Source organism: Ziziphus jujuba, chromosome 11, assembly GCF_031755915.1.
Source record: "Ziziphus jujuba cultivar Dongzao chromosome 11, ASM3175591v1".
Taxonomy (NCBI): domain Eukaryota; kingdom Viridiplantae; phylum Streptophyta; class Magnoliopsida; order Rosales; family Rhamnaceae; genus Ziziphus; species Ziziphus jujuba.
Window position 1 is genome coordinate 5751997 of NC_083389.1, and position 16135 is coordinate 5768131.

Consider the following 16135-nt stretch of genomic DNA (forward strand, 5'->3'; position numbering starts at 1 on the left):
TAAAAAATTAGTCAAATTTTTTTAATTTCTAAACTTGATTAATGAGAAAATTAATCAGTTTTTTTTTTCTTTTTTAGGTATGTCATGGCCAGAAAAATAACTTTTTATTTTTTGGTAGTGTATACAAGTTATTGATGGTATTGAAACTATTACCAAAAAAAAAAAAAAAAAAAAAAAAGAAAGACGGTGATAGCATTGAAATAATCAGATTAATCATTATTTTGATTTATTATTGTTAGAAGAAAAGATTGTTTTTTTCTAAAATAATGTTACTTATGGAAACAGAAGAAATATGGAAGTCAAGATGTTCTACATAGATATCAGCGTAAATATGCACGAATTCATAGGAAAAAAAAAAAAAGCAAAAATATGGTTGAACATAATTTTATCGTCTTCTATGATGAACTTAGCTATTTCTGCAAATGCATTATTATTGGTTTATCTTGAAATATAAATATATGTGCTACTTAATTCCAAAAAAATTGCATTGTTTATTTATCTGTATAAAAATGTAAAATTATTATTAAAATAATAATTATCAAAATCCTTTTTTTTTTTTTTTGAAAAATAATTATCAATATCCTTGAAAACGATTATAATATTAATGGACTTTTATTCAGGAAAAAGAAAAAGAAAAAGTAAGCATAGAAGCAACGAAAGCCTTATTCAAATTAAATATCGTCACTTTTAAAGGAAGCAAAAATATATATATATATATATATATATATATAGAGTAATAAAAGAATTAATTAATAATATTTATTTATACTCAATTTAAGAAAAAGACCATTTTAGCCTTTCAAAATGCGTCTTTTTTTTAATTGCGGCTTTATCTGTTAGTTCCTCTTTATATTTCTCTGAGTCTCACGCCCATCCCTACAAATTCAAACAAGAAGGAGCCGAGGAAAAAAAAGATAACGGTAAAATAAATTTGAATTTTGATCGTACAATTTTAGGCTTTTTTTTTTTTTTTTCCTTTTAATTTTTTATTTTTAACCATATATATATATCATGAATTTCTCAGAAGAAGGAGAATGGCTGTTCTTTCTCTCTGATAAAAAAAAATTGGGGAGGGTGAGAGATTGTTGAAGGAGGCGATGGAAGAACTGCCAAAGATCCGAGATTTCAGGTCGGCCGGCGTCTGCCATTTCTGATCGGATTGTTGAATGCTCTTTTTGTTAATTTCTATTATTGGTACGCCATCCGATTTCTTTTTTCATCTAATCTATTTATTTTTTTAGTGTTGCCGTTGAAATTATATGCTATGTTTGATCATTTTTTCTTTTCTTTTTTTTTTAAATATTTGCGGTATAAATTGGAATTTTAAATTGTGAACCTCGAGCAACGAGACGCTGCCGATCGAACCGCAAACCGTCATCGTTTTACCGGGAATTATCACAGGTTTATCTCTTTTTCCTTTGCTTACAATATTTTTTTACTTTTTGTTAGTTAGGGCTTGAAGTTCTTTGTGCATTAGGTTTATTTATTTATTTTTTTGGTGTAATTGTGCATTAGGGTTCTGTTAATAACTTGAAGAAGTAGATTCCTTTTGTTTTGGCCTTGAACTGAAAAACCATTTAATTTGATGCTTATTTGAAAAATAAGATTTGGTAGATAAATGTTTTCAGAATCACAACAGTTTTTTTTTTTTTTTTTTTTTTTGTCAGTTCAGAACCAAACCATAACGTGAAGAGTTAGAGACATTTTGTTTGGTCCTGACCTGAAAAACTATTTTTATTTTTGGTTTTTGAAAACAACAAATTTGCAAATAAATGTTGTTATTAGAACAAAACACTGGTTTTTCATTTCAAGTTCATGGCCAAACTATAAATGTGAAGAGGCAGAGACCTTGGTTTGGCGTTGAACTCAAAAACTATTTTGTTTTGCTTTTTGAAAAGTAATAAACTTGTAAATAAATGTTGTTTTTACAACCACAACACTGGTTTTTCGGTTTAATGGCCAGTCTAGTTCGTTTACTCATTTTTTTTTTTTGGCCCTTAGACCTGGGAGGGCGTCTATCCTATGATAACCTGTTACTGTTTGCTCTATCCTGTGAAACTGGGAACCTTTAGTTTTTTTGTTGGTTTCTCTTTCTGACCAACTTTTCACCATGTATCTGGTTCATAAATGTTGTTTTTCATAGTTATTTTTACTGTATCATATTTATTGAGAAAACTGATTATTAGGAATTTATACTGCTATATCCTTTATAGCTGATTTTGACTAGAAAATTAAATCGTTTGGTTTGCTTAGTTGCTTTGCTGTCTAGATTTGCACTTGTATTGCACTTATCTTCTGAACCCTGTACAGGCACCGTTCCATTTTCTCAATTCTTATCAGTAAAATAGGAAGTTTAGCTTCTAATGGATTGTTCTCTATCTATATACATAGCACATGACACTTTTATTACATGATAGGTTATACATTTGTGTGTTAGCTCAGCAGTACACAAACTCACTGGATTGATAGAGAGCATAGAGGACCCTGGAAGATATGCCAAAAATGGAAAATTGATTAATTTCCTTATTTTGACCATTCAGCTTATATGCTCTGAATTTCCTTAATTTGTTTCATTTATTTTATTGCATTAGTTGCAACTTTGCAGCTCTAGTTGAGTTATATGAGGCTTTATTTTTTCCATTAAGAGATCTCAGAGTGTTTTGCCTTATGGGTTATGTACCTATGGATGAGTTATTTTTTCCCTCGACCTTCAATAATATATTGTGGTCCTCTAACTGCAGGAAGAGTGGAGAAATGGAAGAGGGGAAGCTAAGCTTGGTCTGGGGTGTTTTTTCTGTTTTCAAGTTTTAAAAAGAAAGTGTAGGGGGGAAGTTGTGTAATTAATGTAAAGTCTAATAGAGGCATAGTCCTAACTCTAACTGATTGATATGTCTTTTTAATAGAAAATAATGATTTTTTTTCTTTTGTGTTTGGGTGAAGAGTAACACTCCGGGATTGCTGGAGGTGCTCTTCGCTTCTGATGTGGGTGGGGGGGTAGTGGGTGTGTTGCGTTCTCTCTCCTTCTTTCTCATTTGTTTTCTTTCCTTTTCTATTTTTTCTCTTCAGTTTCTCTCTGTTTTACTAGCTCTGTATTTTCTCTCTGCTTTTCCCTCTCCTATCTCTTTGTATGCTTTCTCTCTTGGCTATCTCTCTATTTCGTTTTTTCTTCACTTTCTCTTTTTTGTTTCTCTTTACTTTTTCTCACTGCTTTTTCTTTATACTTTTTTCCATTTTTTTTCCCCTCTATTTTCTTTCTCAACACCCTCTACTTTCTCTATGGATTTCTTCTCTGTTTCTTTTATCTTTCTTTTACTGCTTTTTTTCTCTCCACATTTTTTTTTTCTATTTTTCTCTAACTAACTTTTTAATGCACTTTTGCTCTCTAGTTTACTTTCTGTGTGAAGTTTGTTTTCATATGGTAATTTGTTTATCCAACATGCTATCAATGCCGTTAAAAAATTAAATACATAAAAAAGGCCCGTACTTTTTATTTTAGCTATATCTATAATTATATACCTTGAATAAAACATAAAAGACAATGCGGACACAACACACACACATACACACACACACACAAGAGAAACATTGCATGAAAAATATATAACACATTGCATGCAGGGAAAAAAAAAAAAAACATTGCATGAAAAATATATAACACACACACAAGAAATTAGTAAAACAGTTTAATATAAGAAATTTGTCAAAAATAAAAAACATAAGAAAGAAAACTATACTTTAAAGAAACCATTAACTAATGAAGAAATTGCATGTGAGAAGAAAAAAACATTGCATGAAATAAAAAATATAAAATAAAACACAGAATATAAGGAGAATCAAGAAACTGGTAAAATAGTTTTAACATAAAAAAATTTTAAAAAATTAATGTTTGGAAAATAAATTAAAAAACTCAAAAATATAATGAAAGTTTTATTTTTTTGTTAGTAAATTAAAAATCTCTAAGATTAAAATGAAAACACAAATTAAGAAAATAGTAAAAGGCCAAAAAAAAAAAATTAAAAAGACAAGTTTTAAGAAAAGAAAACTGGAAAACTAGCAAAAAGAAAAGAACTTTAGAAAATTTAGTATATATTTCTATTAAAACAGTTTTTTTATTTTTGGATTTAAAAGTTTTATTAAAATTGTTCTAGTAATATTATTAAAATTCATTAAAAAAAAATTTGAGGTAAATTCTTTTGTCACATATAACATTTATTAATTTAAATAGTATTAAGAAAAGATTAAAAGCTTGTAATTGTTATATTATAAACACGTTATCTCATAAATTTGAAAATACTTCAAAAACGGTTATTGGTTGAAAAAACCGAACAAGTAATAATTACGAAAATAAATAAAAACGAAGAGGCATTGATAGCTTGTGGGAATAGATGAATTACTATGTGGGAATAGCCAAATGTTGAAAGTAACCAAAAGAACAAAGAAAGTAGAGAAATTAGAAAGAGAATATGGTATAAAGAAGTGTTTGAGAGAGAAAGCGTAAAGATAATATGAGGAAAGAGACATATAGAGAGAGAAGGAAAAAAGTGTGGAGAATGTTTAGAGGAAGAAAGTGGTGAAAAGTGTGAATAAGTAGAGAGAAATATAAGTGGGAGAGAAATTAAAAGGTAGTGGGAATAAAATGTTGATAGAGTAGATGGCATAAAGAGAATGTGAAAAAAAGAAGGTAGAGTAGATAAAATAGAGACAAAATGGGGAAAGTAATGAGAAAAATGGGGAGAGAAGATAGAGAGGAAGTAAACAGAGAGATGAAAGAAGAGAGAAAAAAGTGGAAAGATGATGACTATAAGGGGGGAAGTTTCTCAATTTTTTTATTTTTTATTTTTTTTTGGGATTGTATTGTGATTATATTCATTTGTAAATCCGATTGCAATGGTATTATCATTTCATTTCATTGATAAACAGTATGTTGGAGTGTATTTAAAAAAAAAAATGTAAATAAGGCCAATTAGACATTCTGTCATCTATGTCTAATAGCTTAAGCCATTGGGTTTAGCATTATATTGTTAATATCCTATGACTTTTTTGGATTTTATTTTAAAATCCAAAATTAATATTATTTTGAGTAAAATAAAAGAAAAGTTTTAGATATTTTTATTGGCTCAAAAGTAACAACTATTGTTTTTTGGTCTTAAAATTACAATAATAAAAATATATTTGAAATATAGCTTTTACGTGGCGGTATCTTTTGGGATACAAAACGAGAACTTGAGGATAAGGCACTGCAGAGAAAAAAAGAAGAAAAGCGGTGGGAGTTTAGAGTTGAATACGTGGTTTCGCTCCGCTCTCACTCTTTTTTTGTAATTTTCCATTCGCCCGCTGACCACTTCTTCTATTAATATCTTCGACGAATATATAATTCTCTCTCTGTCTCTCTGTTACTCGCCTCGTTTCTTTTCTATTAATGGCAAGCATGGCCGCGAAACCCGCTTTTGTAAGAAAAGCTGCTGCTACTTCTACGACCTCCTTCTGCTCAAAATGGAGAGGTTCCAAAAGAAAGAGCCACTCCCTCACTCAACTTCTTCGGTATTCTACTATTCGAGCTTCACATTCCATGGATGACAAGAACAAGGTCTACAAACAACTGGGTCTGCTCTCTTTCTCTATCTCTCTCTATCTTTCTTTGTGTTTTGGTGTATACTCTCTTGGCGTCTAGTTATGAAATGGGTCGTGGACCCAATTGGAAATTAAGCTGGTTCATGCTATATTATTAGTATAATTGTTTGTCTCGGAACTCATTTCGAAAAAAATTCGAGCTTGAATTCATTTCAGAATAAGAGAGTGAATAAAATTGGAGCTTTGTGTAGTTTTGAGAGAACAAGATAAGCCCTGTGATGTTTGGCTTTTTGGAAATGCTTTTCTCCGAGTTTATTTTTAATGCTTTAGCCAATAGAATTTAGGGGGAAAAAAAAAATATATATATATATATATATATATATATATATATATACATATATACTCTCTCCATATATGGAAAACTCAAAACACTAGGACAAGCAACCAATGGGTTCACTATTTTGTTATCAGGAAACCCAAACATTGGGAAGTGAGAGTTTTCAGTTCCATCAGCTACCTAAAGTGGCCTACTTTGGTGACTGCATGGTTTAGGTTTTTTTGTTATTGTTTAGTATTTGCAAAAGGAGGGATGAAAGACTTTTATAGCGTGACTTTGATGCGTATTTTATTGTGCTGACGAGCTGATAGAAAATAATTAAAATTTATAGTTACTCATTTTTCTAAAATGATTTATCTTTCCCTTGGTGAAACTGTATCAATGATTCTGTTATAATGTTTGTTTTTTATGACCAAGGAACATAAGACAAACAAAGTCTGAATGATTGTTGGAATTTGTTTAGGACTATTTTCATTGAAAAAGAAGATTGAAGATGCAGTTCTTCGTGCTGAGATGCTGGCCCCAACAGCACTTGAACTAGAAGAAGCAAGACGGAATAAACAGGAAGCAATTATACGTGACTATAACCTTTGGGATGATCCTGCTAAATCAAATGAGATTCTTACTAAGTTGGGTGATAGTTCTAAAGTGGTTGATTCCCTCAAAGATTTAACATATAAGGTGATGTTCGATGCATATTATTTATGGGATTTATCATAATTCATTTCGTTTGAAAGAGTTGTGTATTGGAAGGGATTAGAAGCATCGTCTATCATTCTCTAGATCTACCTGGAAATAACTAACATAAAACCGTTGTATAACAGTCTGTTTTACAAAGTGTTTTGCTTAACCCATGTTTGATAGCTCACACATACACGAATGTCACTCAATCAGCTTGAAATTCAAAATACATTTCCATAGCATTCTACTTGTTCAACTTTTCATGTGTGTGTTGAGTTTGAATTTTTCCTTGACAGTTCTTTTTAATAATTTTTAGTACTCGTATGTATGAGAAGTTGCTTCAATCATGCATAGTTGCCCATTTACTTATTTCAGATGAACTGAGATCTCACATTTATGAGTATATTTTGCTTTCTCTTGCAGGTTGAAGAAGCAAAGCTGATAACACAGTTAGCCGAGATAGATGCTATCAATTTTGGGCTTTTTAAGCAAGCATATAATGCATCTCTGGATGTGAGCAAGGTTTTGGATCAATATGAGATGTCCAAGCTTCTTAAGGGGCCATACGACATGGAGGGAGCATGTGTAATTATTAGAGCTGGATCTGAAGGCTACTCTGAGGTTTGATAATTTCATTTAGCTCTTATTCTTGATAATTTTCCCTATAACTTGCTGTTCTGATGATGGAAGTTTGCGGGGTCATTCTCTTAGTTTACTAGGTTGTGGTTTTATTTTTCTAATTTGAACTGTGATTCTTTTCTCTCTATCTCTCTTCCTCATCCCCAAATTCTTCCCTACCTGAGTTTCTTTTCCAAATTTCCATGTTCAGATTTGGGCAAGTCGGCTCTTAAGCATGTACATTAAATGGGCCAAGAAGCAGGGCTATAAGGGGAGGGTTGTTGAGAAGTGTCATTCCCCGAACGGCGGCATCAGGTCAGCAACTATTGAGTTTGAATTTGAGTTTGCTTATGGCTTTCTTTCTGGAGAGAAGGGTGTTCACTACATGATTAGAAGTTCTTCAAATGGATCTGCCTTGCAAGAGGTATAACTTCTATTTCTGCGCTGACCTAAAACTAGCTTCATTTTATTTGCTCTCATTTGTTTCAACTGGAAAAAGATCATTCTATAGAAAGTGAAAAAGAAAGATATTGTAAAATGAATCATGCTTCCACTGAAAATGATCTAAGAGAGAACAATATGGTCCTTAAGGTGTGGTCATAATATGGACATAGAAACCATAGTATTCATATGGTCTCAGTTCCGAAGTTATAGATATCTGTCAAAAGCAAGATAGACAATCTCATGTGCTTTTCACATCTAATATCTCTGCTCTAATTCACTATGGAGTTCTTATACAATTCTTCATTAATTTTTCTGATAAGTAAACATATAAATTTGCAAATATGTTGCAGAGTAGCTCAGCCAGTGCAGGTGTGGATGTTATTCCCCTCTTCCTCAATCATGTTTCTGATCAACAAATCGACGATGCGGATCTAATTATTGCATCTCCCTCAGTGCTTGAAGAAGAGCATAGCCAAGCTAAACCTTCAGTTCGCATCCAGCATATTCCTACTGGCATAAGTGTCCATTCATCAGGTTACTTTCTGCTTTTATCATGGGCTAGGTTTAATGTGATCATAATTTTTAGGGGCCCCAGCAAAATTTTCTGTTTCCTTTTTTGGTCTATTTGTAAACTTCTTGTTAATATCTCCATTAGTTTTCTCTAACTGGTCAAATTTTTTATTTTTTTTAATTAATTTTTTATTTTTTTATGTGCAGGTGAGAGGAGCCAGTTTGCAAATAAGATCAAAGCCCTTAATAGATTGAAGGCCAAGCTTCTAGTAATTGCATGGGAACAAGGAATATCCACTGTGAATGACATAAAGAGAGATGCCGTTGGTGATATTTGGCAAAAAGATACTCGGAAGTATATGTCTCACCCTCACAGGCTTGTCGAAGATGTGAAAACTGGCATCCAATTGCCTGATCCGAACTCTGTTTTGGATGGAAATCTTGAAACTCTTATTGGAGCTCATATTAATACAAGACAATCATGAATATGTAGTTCCACATTTTGTTTCCTTTTTTCCCAGAAAAATAGAATAACTCAAAAAGTAAATCAACCTCTTGGATATGCCATGATCAGCAAAATTGTTGATGATGATGCTTAGAGATGTAAATTTAGCAATTCAATTTATCTGTTCATTGGATTGGATGTCATTTTTTGATAAGTTGCATTGAATGTCATTTAGTAATGCTAAAGTTGCTGCTATTATTATTGTTTTTTTACTACAAACAGTTTTCTGCTCTTCTATTGTGGCATCATTTTGACATATTTTTTAGCATCCTGTTGACGTTCACTGCAAAGGTTCTAATTCCTGATTCATTGCAAAGAATCTCAAATGCAATAAACTAACTGTATTTCAAACCGTTGAATTTGAAAGGAAATGCATAGATCGCCATCCCAAATTTCGGTCACCTTCTATTTCAGCACATAGGGCCTGTAGGTGTATGTGGGGCCCGAATCATTAATTTCATTTACTTAAAAAAAGTGCAGAGTTCTTTCAATTATATAATTATGTATCATCTTTACGATTCACGTTGGATTTATTTCACATAATTTATAGAATTTCAACGTGCAAAGTACCATTCATTAGCACATGCTCTAACACTGCAAATTTTTATATATGCCCTGTCAAAAAAATATAAATAAATAAATAAAATAAAAGGCGAAGAATCAGCACGGTCAAGATTGAGCTATTCTTGATCATCATATTCATAGTGGCCAGCATCATATGAGTTGTAATTTTTGTTAAAAAAAAGGATGGTATTCAAGCATATGCTTGGATGCAGAAATTAATTTATATGCTTTTTACATTTGAATGAATCAACCTAAAGGCAAGCATGGGTCAGGAGCCCTTTTGTTTTTATTTTTTTTCTCCACACGACCACAGAATAATGAACTTAAAAAACAACCATTAAATCAGAATATGATTCATCTCTATCTTGATCTCCATCCTCAAATATGTGGTCTAAACGTTAAGAATCTGATAGACAAATGACTAACTTTGGCTTATACATTTTGAAATAGCTATAATAATAACACCACTTATGGAATGCTGATAAGATTCATGCCATTCAAAAATATAATGCTAGTCTAAAAGTAGATGCTAAGGCAAAGGATAACAGGGTTTCTTTCACATTGAAATTTCTAGCGTTAAGTCCAAGTGAGTATTTTGCTTGAGATGTCCTTTTTCTTTTTTTTGGGTAAACTTTTGCATGGTTTGGTAAGAAAATGATTTGTTCTTGGAATATTCTTGACTTGAAGATACTACAGATGGGGGTGTATATATATATATATATATATATATGTAAATTCGATGTAATTAAACATAATGATACTATAATCCCATTCAACTTGTCACGATACCTACTTCATATATTATTGTTTATTGAGATCAATCTATTCATTTTCTTCTGGAAACATAAACAAAACGAAAAAAGTTTTTCCATTTGCTTCTTCATTGAATACTGCAGGAATGTGAATATGTACGTATGTATATATATTGCAATAAGTTGCTGAGCTATATTAACATTAAGAAGACAGAGGAGCAGCTATTCTCAGTTTTCCATGGTCAGTTGTTGAGATTTAACCAAGCTTTCATTCAAGCTCATGACTTGCCTTTCATTCACCAAAAAAGACTTGGTCAGGATAATTTGGTAGGAAGTAGGAAAAGACCCATTTCAATTGTTTGTATCTTTGCGTATATGGAAAGGGAAACATTCATGATTTTGATTGACAACAAATTTTTGTTGCCCAAGCCAAAGACCAAAAAAGGACAAAAAGCACTGTTAAAAATTGTATAGTTTTTACAGGGACTCTAGATTTTCAATAAACTTGATGTCGTCAACCATCTTATGTACGATGATGATTGACAGAATGATGCAGCTGCAATATATTAGTCTAAACGCAACGTTTTATTTCCTTTTTCTTCCATTGCTGATATGGCTTGTTTTGTTATTTTAATTGCTGAGGTGGCTTCATGCCTTTTGTTTTTTTTTATCCTCACCCTGCGTGGTGACAAAAAGGAATATAAAAGGTAGTTGTAAAAGACAGATTTGGGAATTTTGCTGAAAATAGACTGAAAATACTTGTTTTCTCTCATTTTTTTTTTCGTGACTCATACTAGAATTGGACCAGAGTTGGATCTGGACAGGAATGAGAGCCTGAGATCTGCTCCTTGGTAATTCCCTCTAGGATTTTCTGCATCAAATTGGTATCAGAGCCCACAGGTCCCAGGTTATTCTCTCTGAAATTTCCATGGCTGGTTCCGGTGAAAGCTCTCAACGAAATTCTGGCGAAGACCCAAACTCGAAAATGCTCTTATCTGCAGTGGCTAAATTAGATCAGAAATTCGACACCCTTTCTAATGAGATTCGGCAACTCTGTGCTGCAATACATTCTGGTCTGACGTTGAAAACTGGAGCTGCTGGTTCTCATCTCCCAGAGCACTCCGGCGACCGATCTGCAGCAACACAGATGCCACAGACGCCCATTCCTTTGGCACACCCAGCAGATCCACACCTCCAAGATTCGCCTCCTCCTCGAATTCCCAGAACTCAACACCGACAATTTCTGGATGTTCAGCAACGTATTCCACTCTCAATCGACTCGGACTCGGAAGATGAGATGGAGACAATGGCTATGAATCGAGCCCCTCAAGCTGGTCCTCACAGGTATGCTCGAGACCACCAACCTTCAGACTACCGAATTAAAGTAGATATTCCAAATTTTGATGGGTCTCTGAATATTGAGGATTTTCTTGATTGGGTACAAACTGTTGAGTCTTTCTTTGAGTATATGTCCATACCGGAGGATAAACAGGTTCGTTTGGTAGCTTACAAATTCCGTGGGGGAGCCTCGGCATGGTGGGAACAGGTTTTGAGTAATAGACGAAAACAAGGAAAGGGTCCGATACAATCTTGGTCAAGGCTACGCAGAATGTTGCGAGCCAGATTTCTCCCCGTTGATTTTGAGCAGATCCTTTACCAGCAGTATCACCATTGCCACCAAGGTAACCGTTCTATTAGTGAGTATACTGAAGAATTTTATAGACTAAGTGCTCGGGTGAACTTGAATGAAAATGAAGGACAACTAGTTGCTAGATATGTGGCTGGGTTACTTACTCCAATTCAAGAAAGAATAGAGCTTAGTCCTGTGTGGAATCTGAGTGAAGCTGTCAATTTAGCTTTCAAGATTGAAAAGCAAATTGAGAGGCATGTAACTAAAACACCAGCTAAATGGAAACCCATGAGTGAACTGTACCCACCAAAAATTAAATCCCTATCACCAGCAGCCCCTTACCAAAAGACCACCCCTGCTGATAATTCCATGAAAAATACCAGCAAACCCCAAAACCAACCCAACCGGCCTTCAAATCCTTATGCCCGAAACTTTCCACTCAAGTGTTTCAAGTGTGGCCAGCAGGGGCACAAATCTAATGAATGTCCACTGCGAAAACAGATTAACATAGTGGAGACTCAAGACGATTCGGGAGAAGAGTTTGCCACCGTGGGGGATGAAACCGAGTTGGTGGATGAAGACCAAGGTGAACCAGTTATTTGCATCATCCAGAAGCTATTGTTCTCTCCTAAACACCCCATGGAGCCTCAACGCCATTCAATTTTCAAAACCAAATGTACTATCAACAAGAAGGTGTGTGAGGTGATTATAAACAGCGGGAGCAGCGAGAACATAGTGTCCAAGTCCTTGGTTAAAGCCTTGAAGCTCCCTACTATGAGTCACCCGAATCCTTACAAGGTGGGTTGGATTAAAAAGGGCATCGAAACCAAGGTCACTGAGCTGTGTAAAATTCATTTCAGTATAGGAAAACATTATGCCAATGAGGTTGTTTGTGATGTTGTGGACATGGATGCATGCCATATTCTTTTAGGCCGACCTTGGCAGTTCGACAACTCTGTAACGCATGATGGTCGACAAAACACACATTCGTTTCAATGGAATGGGAAGAAAATTGTCCTACTTCCTTCCAAGCCCCAAAATGACCCTACTTTGCTGCCCACATCTGGAGTATCACCAGAACAACTCTCGGGAAAGGGTCCTATACTTTTAACAACCTCGGGAAAACATTTTGAACTTCAAGCTAAACACTCACAGATCTGTTTCGGTATTGTAGCTTCACTTCAAGCTCCTGCAGATTCTCAATTTCCACAACCCATTCTCCAACTTCTTCAAGAGTTCGCTGAAATCTGTCCAAGTGAACTTCCGGATTCCCTACCACCCATGAGGGACATCCAACATGCTATTGACTTGCTACCCGGGGCCAAACTTCCTAATCTCCCTCACTACCGAATGCCACCAAAAGAAGTTCAAATCCTGCAGCAAATGGTTGAGGACTTGCTGAAGAAGAACCTTATCCGAGAAAGCCTAAGTCCTTGTGCAGTACCAGCTCTTCTAGTCCCCAAAAAAAATGGTGAATGGAGAATGTGTATTGACAGCCATGCTATCAATAAGATAACTACCAAATATCGGTTTCCCATTCCCCGGTTGGAAGACATGTTAGACAAATTAAGTGGGGCTCAAGTGTTCTCTAAGTTGGATCTTCGCAGCGGCTACCATCAAATTCGAATAAGACCTGGAGATGAATGGAAGACCGCCTTCAAGACTCCTACGGGTCTCTACGAGTGGCAGGTCATGCCCTTCGGGTTATGCAATGCACCGAGTACCTTTATGCGTTTGATGAACCAAGTTCTACAACCTCTCATTGGCATCTGTGTGGTGGTATATTTCGACGATATTCTTGTGTACAGCCACTCAACCGAAGCCCACATTGAGCATGTGCAGCGGGTATTTGTGATACTCAAGGAAAACCATCTGTATCTGAACCTCAAGAAATGTGTATTCATGACCCCAGAGCTTCTTTTCCTCGGGTTTATTGTGGGCAAGCATGGAATCAAGGCCGACCCTTCAAAGGTAGCTGCAATCCGTGATTGGAAAACACCCTCAACAGTCACTGAAGTTCGCAGCTTCCATGGACTCGCAACTTTCTATAGACGTTTTGTGCGCAACTTCAGTTCTATCGCAGGTCCACTAACAGACTGCCTCAAGAAAGGAAAGTTCCAATGGGGACCTGCTCAGCAGCAAAGCTTTGAAACTTTGAAAAAACATCTTACTGAGGCACCGGTATTGGCACTTCCAGATTTCGACAAAATCTTCGAAGTCGAAACGGACGCGTCTTCAACGGGCATAGGAGCTGTCCTTATGCAAGAACAGCGTGCTATTGAGTTTTTCAGTGAAAAGTTGTGCCCTGCCCGTCAATTGTGGTCGGCCTACGAACAAGAATTATATGCTATCGTGAGAGCTTTCAAGCATTGGGAACATTACCTGATCCAGCGGGAGTTTGTCCTTCATTGTGACCACCAAGCTTTGCAACATTTCAGTTCACAAAAGCACATCAACAAGATGCACATCCGATGGTCACAATTCCTTCAAAAATTTCCATACTCATTCCACCACAAAGCTGGGAAACACAACCGAGTGGCAGATGCTCTCAGTCGCAAGGTATGCCTCTTGAACAAGTTGCAAATCGAGGTTGTGGGATTCGACGCTCTCCAAGACTAATACCCCGATGATCCCGACCTAGGACACATTTGGCAAAAATGTCGTTTGCATGAGGCAGCCGGCGATTTTCATATTCATGACGGCTATCTCTTCAAAGGGCTCCAGCTATGTATCCCTCGAACTTCTCTTCGTTTTCAGCTTATAAGAGACCTTCATGGAGGTGGTTTGGCTGCTCATACTGGAAGGGACAAAACAATTTCCTTACTTGAAGAACGCTACTTTTGGCCTCACCTCAAACGAGATGTCACTAAATTTGTCAAACATTGTGCTGTTTGTCAAACTGCTAAAGGCCAGCAACAAAACACCGGCCTCTACACACCCCTGCCTGTCCCAAATCATATTTAGGAGGACATTTCACTTGATTTTGTCCTCGGTCTGCCACTTTCACAACGCAAAGTCGACTCCATTTTGGTTGTAGTTGATCGGTTCTCCAAGATGGCTCATTTTCTTCCTTGCAAGAAAGCTGTCGATGCTTCGTATGTGGCCAACCTGTTTTTCCGTGAAATAGTGAGACTTCATGGCATACCGAAGTCCATCACCTCTGACAGAGATGTAAAGTTCATTAGCCATTTTTGGAAAACTTTGTGGCGCAAGTTTGATACGGTGCTTCAGTTTAGCAGTGCTTATCACCCTCAAACGGATGGTCAAACCGAGGTTGTGAACCGAACTCTTGGTTCCATGCTGCGTAGCCTTGCAGGTGACTCTCCAAAACAGTGGGACTCCTACTTGCCCCAAGCTGAATTTGCCTATAACAGCATGGTCAATCGTTCCACAGGATTTAGTCCCTTTGCAATCGTCTATACCAAACCTCCCAACCATAGTGTCGACCTTGTCTCCACCTCCTTCCCTCCTCACACAGCTGCTGACACTTTGGTCCATAGAATTCAAGATATTCACACTCGGGTCCAACACAATCTGAATGCCAGTAATGCTCGTTACAAGGCTGCAGTTGATCTCCATCGTCGCCATAAGACGTTTGAAGTTGGTGATCTTGTCATGGTTCATCTTCGGAAAGAGAGGTTTCCTGTCGGTGCCTACAACAAACTCCAAGCTAAAAAGATAGGTCCTTGTCGCATAATACAAAAACTTGGAGATAATGCCTACCAACTTGAGCTCCCTTCACATCTAAAGATTTCCAATACATTCAACGTTGCTGATCTTTTTGAATACCACCCCCCTGATGTTGCTGATTTATCTTCCTCGCTCGTGGTCGAGCCCTCTTCAAGTGTGGGTGAATGATGCAGCTGCAATATATTAGTCTAAACGCAACGTTTTATTTCCTTTTTCTTCCATTGCTGATATGGCTTGTTTTGTTATTTTAATTGCTGAGGTGGCTTCATGCCTTTTGTTTTTTTTTATCCTCACCCTGCGTGGTGACAAAAAGGAATATAAAAGGTAGTTGTAAAAGACAGATTTGGGAATTTTGCTGAAAATAGATTGAAAATACTTGTTTTCTCTCATTTTTTTTTCGTGACTCATACTGGAATTGGACCAGAGTTGGATCTGGACAGGAATGAGAGCCTGAGATCTGCTCCTTGGTAATTCCCTCTAGGATTTTCTGCATCACAGAAGCTTTCTGGGAAGATTTTCTGCTGTCTTTTAGACAAAACGTTGTTGCCAGAAAACTTGGAAGAGTATTTAACCAAAAAACAAAAAAGAAGTTTCCAAAAAAAAAAAAAAAACTTGAAGAGTAACAAAAAGGGCATAATAAAAGTGAAAAATAAGCAAAGTTTTCTCTTTCTTTTTTTTTTATTTTTTTATTTTTTTTATTTTTTATTTCTTTATAAAAAAATAAGCAAAGTTGAGACTTGATGAGAGAGTTCAATTCCCATTTCTTCTAGTTGGGAAAACGTATGATGAAAAAAGTGGAGCCCACTAAACCCTAAAATCATGATCACGTGAAA

At 35.6% G+C, this 16135-nt stretch overlaps 2 protein-coding genes across 3 annotated transcripts; both read left to right on the top strand.

Annotated features, from left to right (window-relative positions):
• The first annotated feature begins 856 nt into the window (after nt 1–856).
• On the top strand, nt 857–8876 carry LOC107431638 (peptide chain release factor PrfB3, chloroplastic). 2 transcript variants are annotated; one of them, XM_060812738.1, is made up of 8 exons: nt 857–920; nt 1025–1194; nt 1350–1401; nt 6372–6589; nt 7013–7210; nt 7419–7631; nt 8002–8185; nt 8369–8876. In XM_060812738.1, the coding sequence occupies exons 4-8, from the start codon at nt 6422–6424 to the stop codon at nt 8644–8646; spliced, it is 1041 nt and encodes a 346-aa protein (XP_060668721.1). In that variant the 5' UTR covers nt 857–920; nt 1025–1194; nt 1350–1401; nt 6372–6421; the 3' UTR covers nt 8647–8876. The 2 variants fall into 2 exon arrangements, with proteins under 2 accessions (XP_060668721.1, XP_015898092.2); XM_016042606.4 differs by lacking the exons at nt 857–920; nt 1025–1194; nt 1350–1401 and adding an exon at nt 5184–5603.
• Nucleotides 8877–10910: 2034 nt separating this feature from the next.
• LOC132799965 (uncharacterized) lies at nt 10911–14231 on the top strand. Its single transcript, XM_060812685.1, has one exon. It carries the CDS (start codon nt 10911–10913, stop codon nt 14229–14231), a length of 3321 nt encoding a protein of 1106 aa, XP_060668668.1.
• Nucleotides 14232–16135: the final 1904 nt, after the last annotated feature.

Coding starts and splice junctions, on each gene's coding strand:
- LOC132799965 (XM_060812685.1), top strand. CDS start 10,911: ATGGCTGGTTCCGGTGAAAGCTCTCAACGAAATTCTGGCGAAGACCCA.
- LOC107431638 (XM_016042606.4), top strand. CDS start 5,420: ATGGCAAGCATGGCCGCGAAACCCGCTTTTGTAAGAAAAGCTGCTGCT. Junction 6,590..7,012: donor TCAAAGATTTAACATATAAG/GTGATGTTCGAT, acceptor TTTCTCTTGCAG/GTTGAAGAAGCAAAGCTGAT. Junction 7,211..7,418: donor GATCTGAAGGCTACTCTGAG/GTTTGATAATTT, acceptor TTCCATGTTCAG/ATTTGGGCAAGTCGGCTCTT.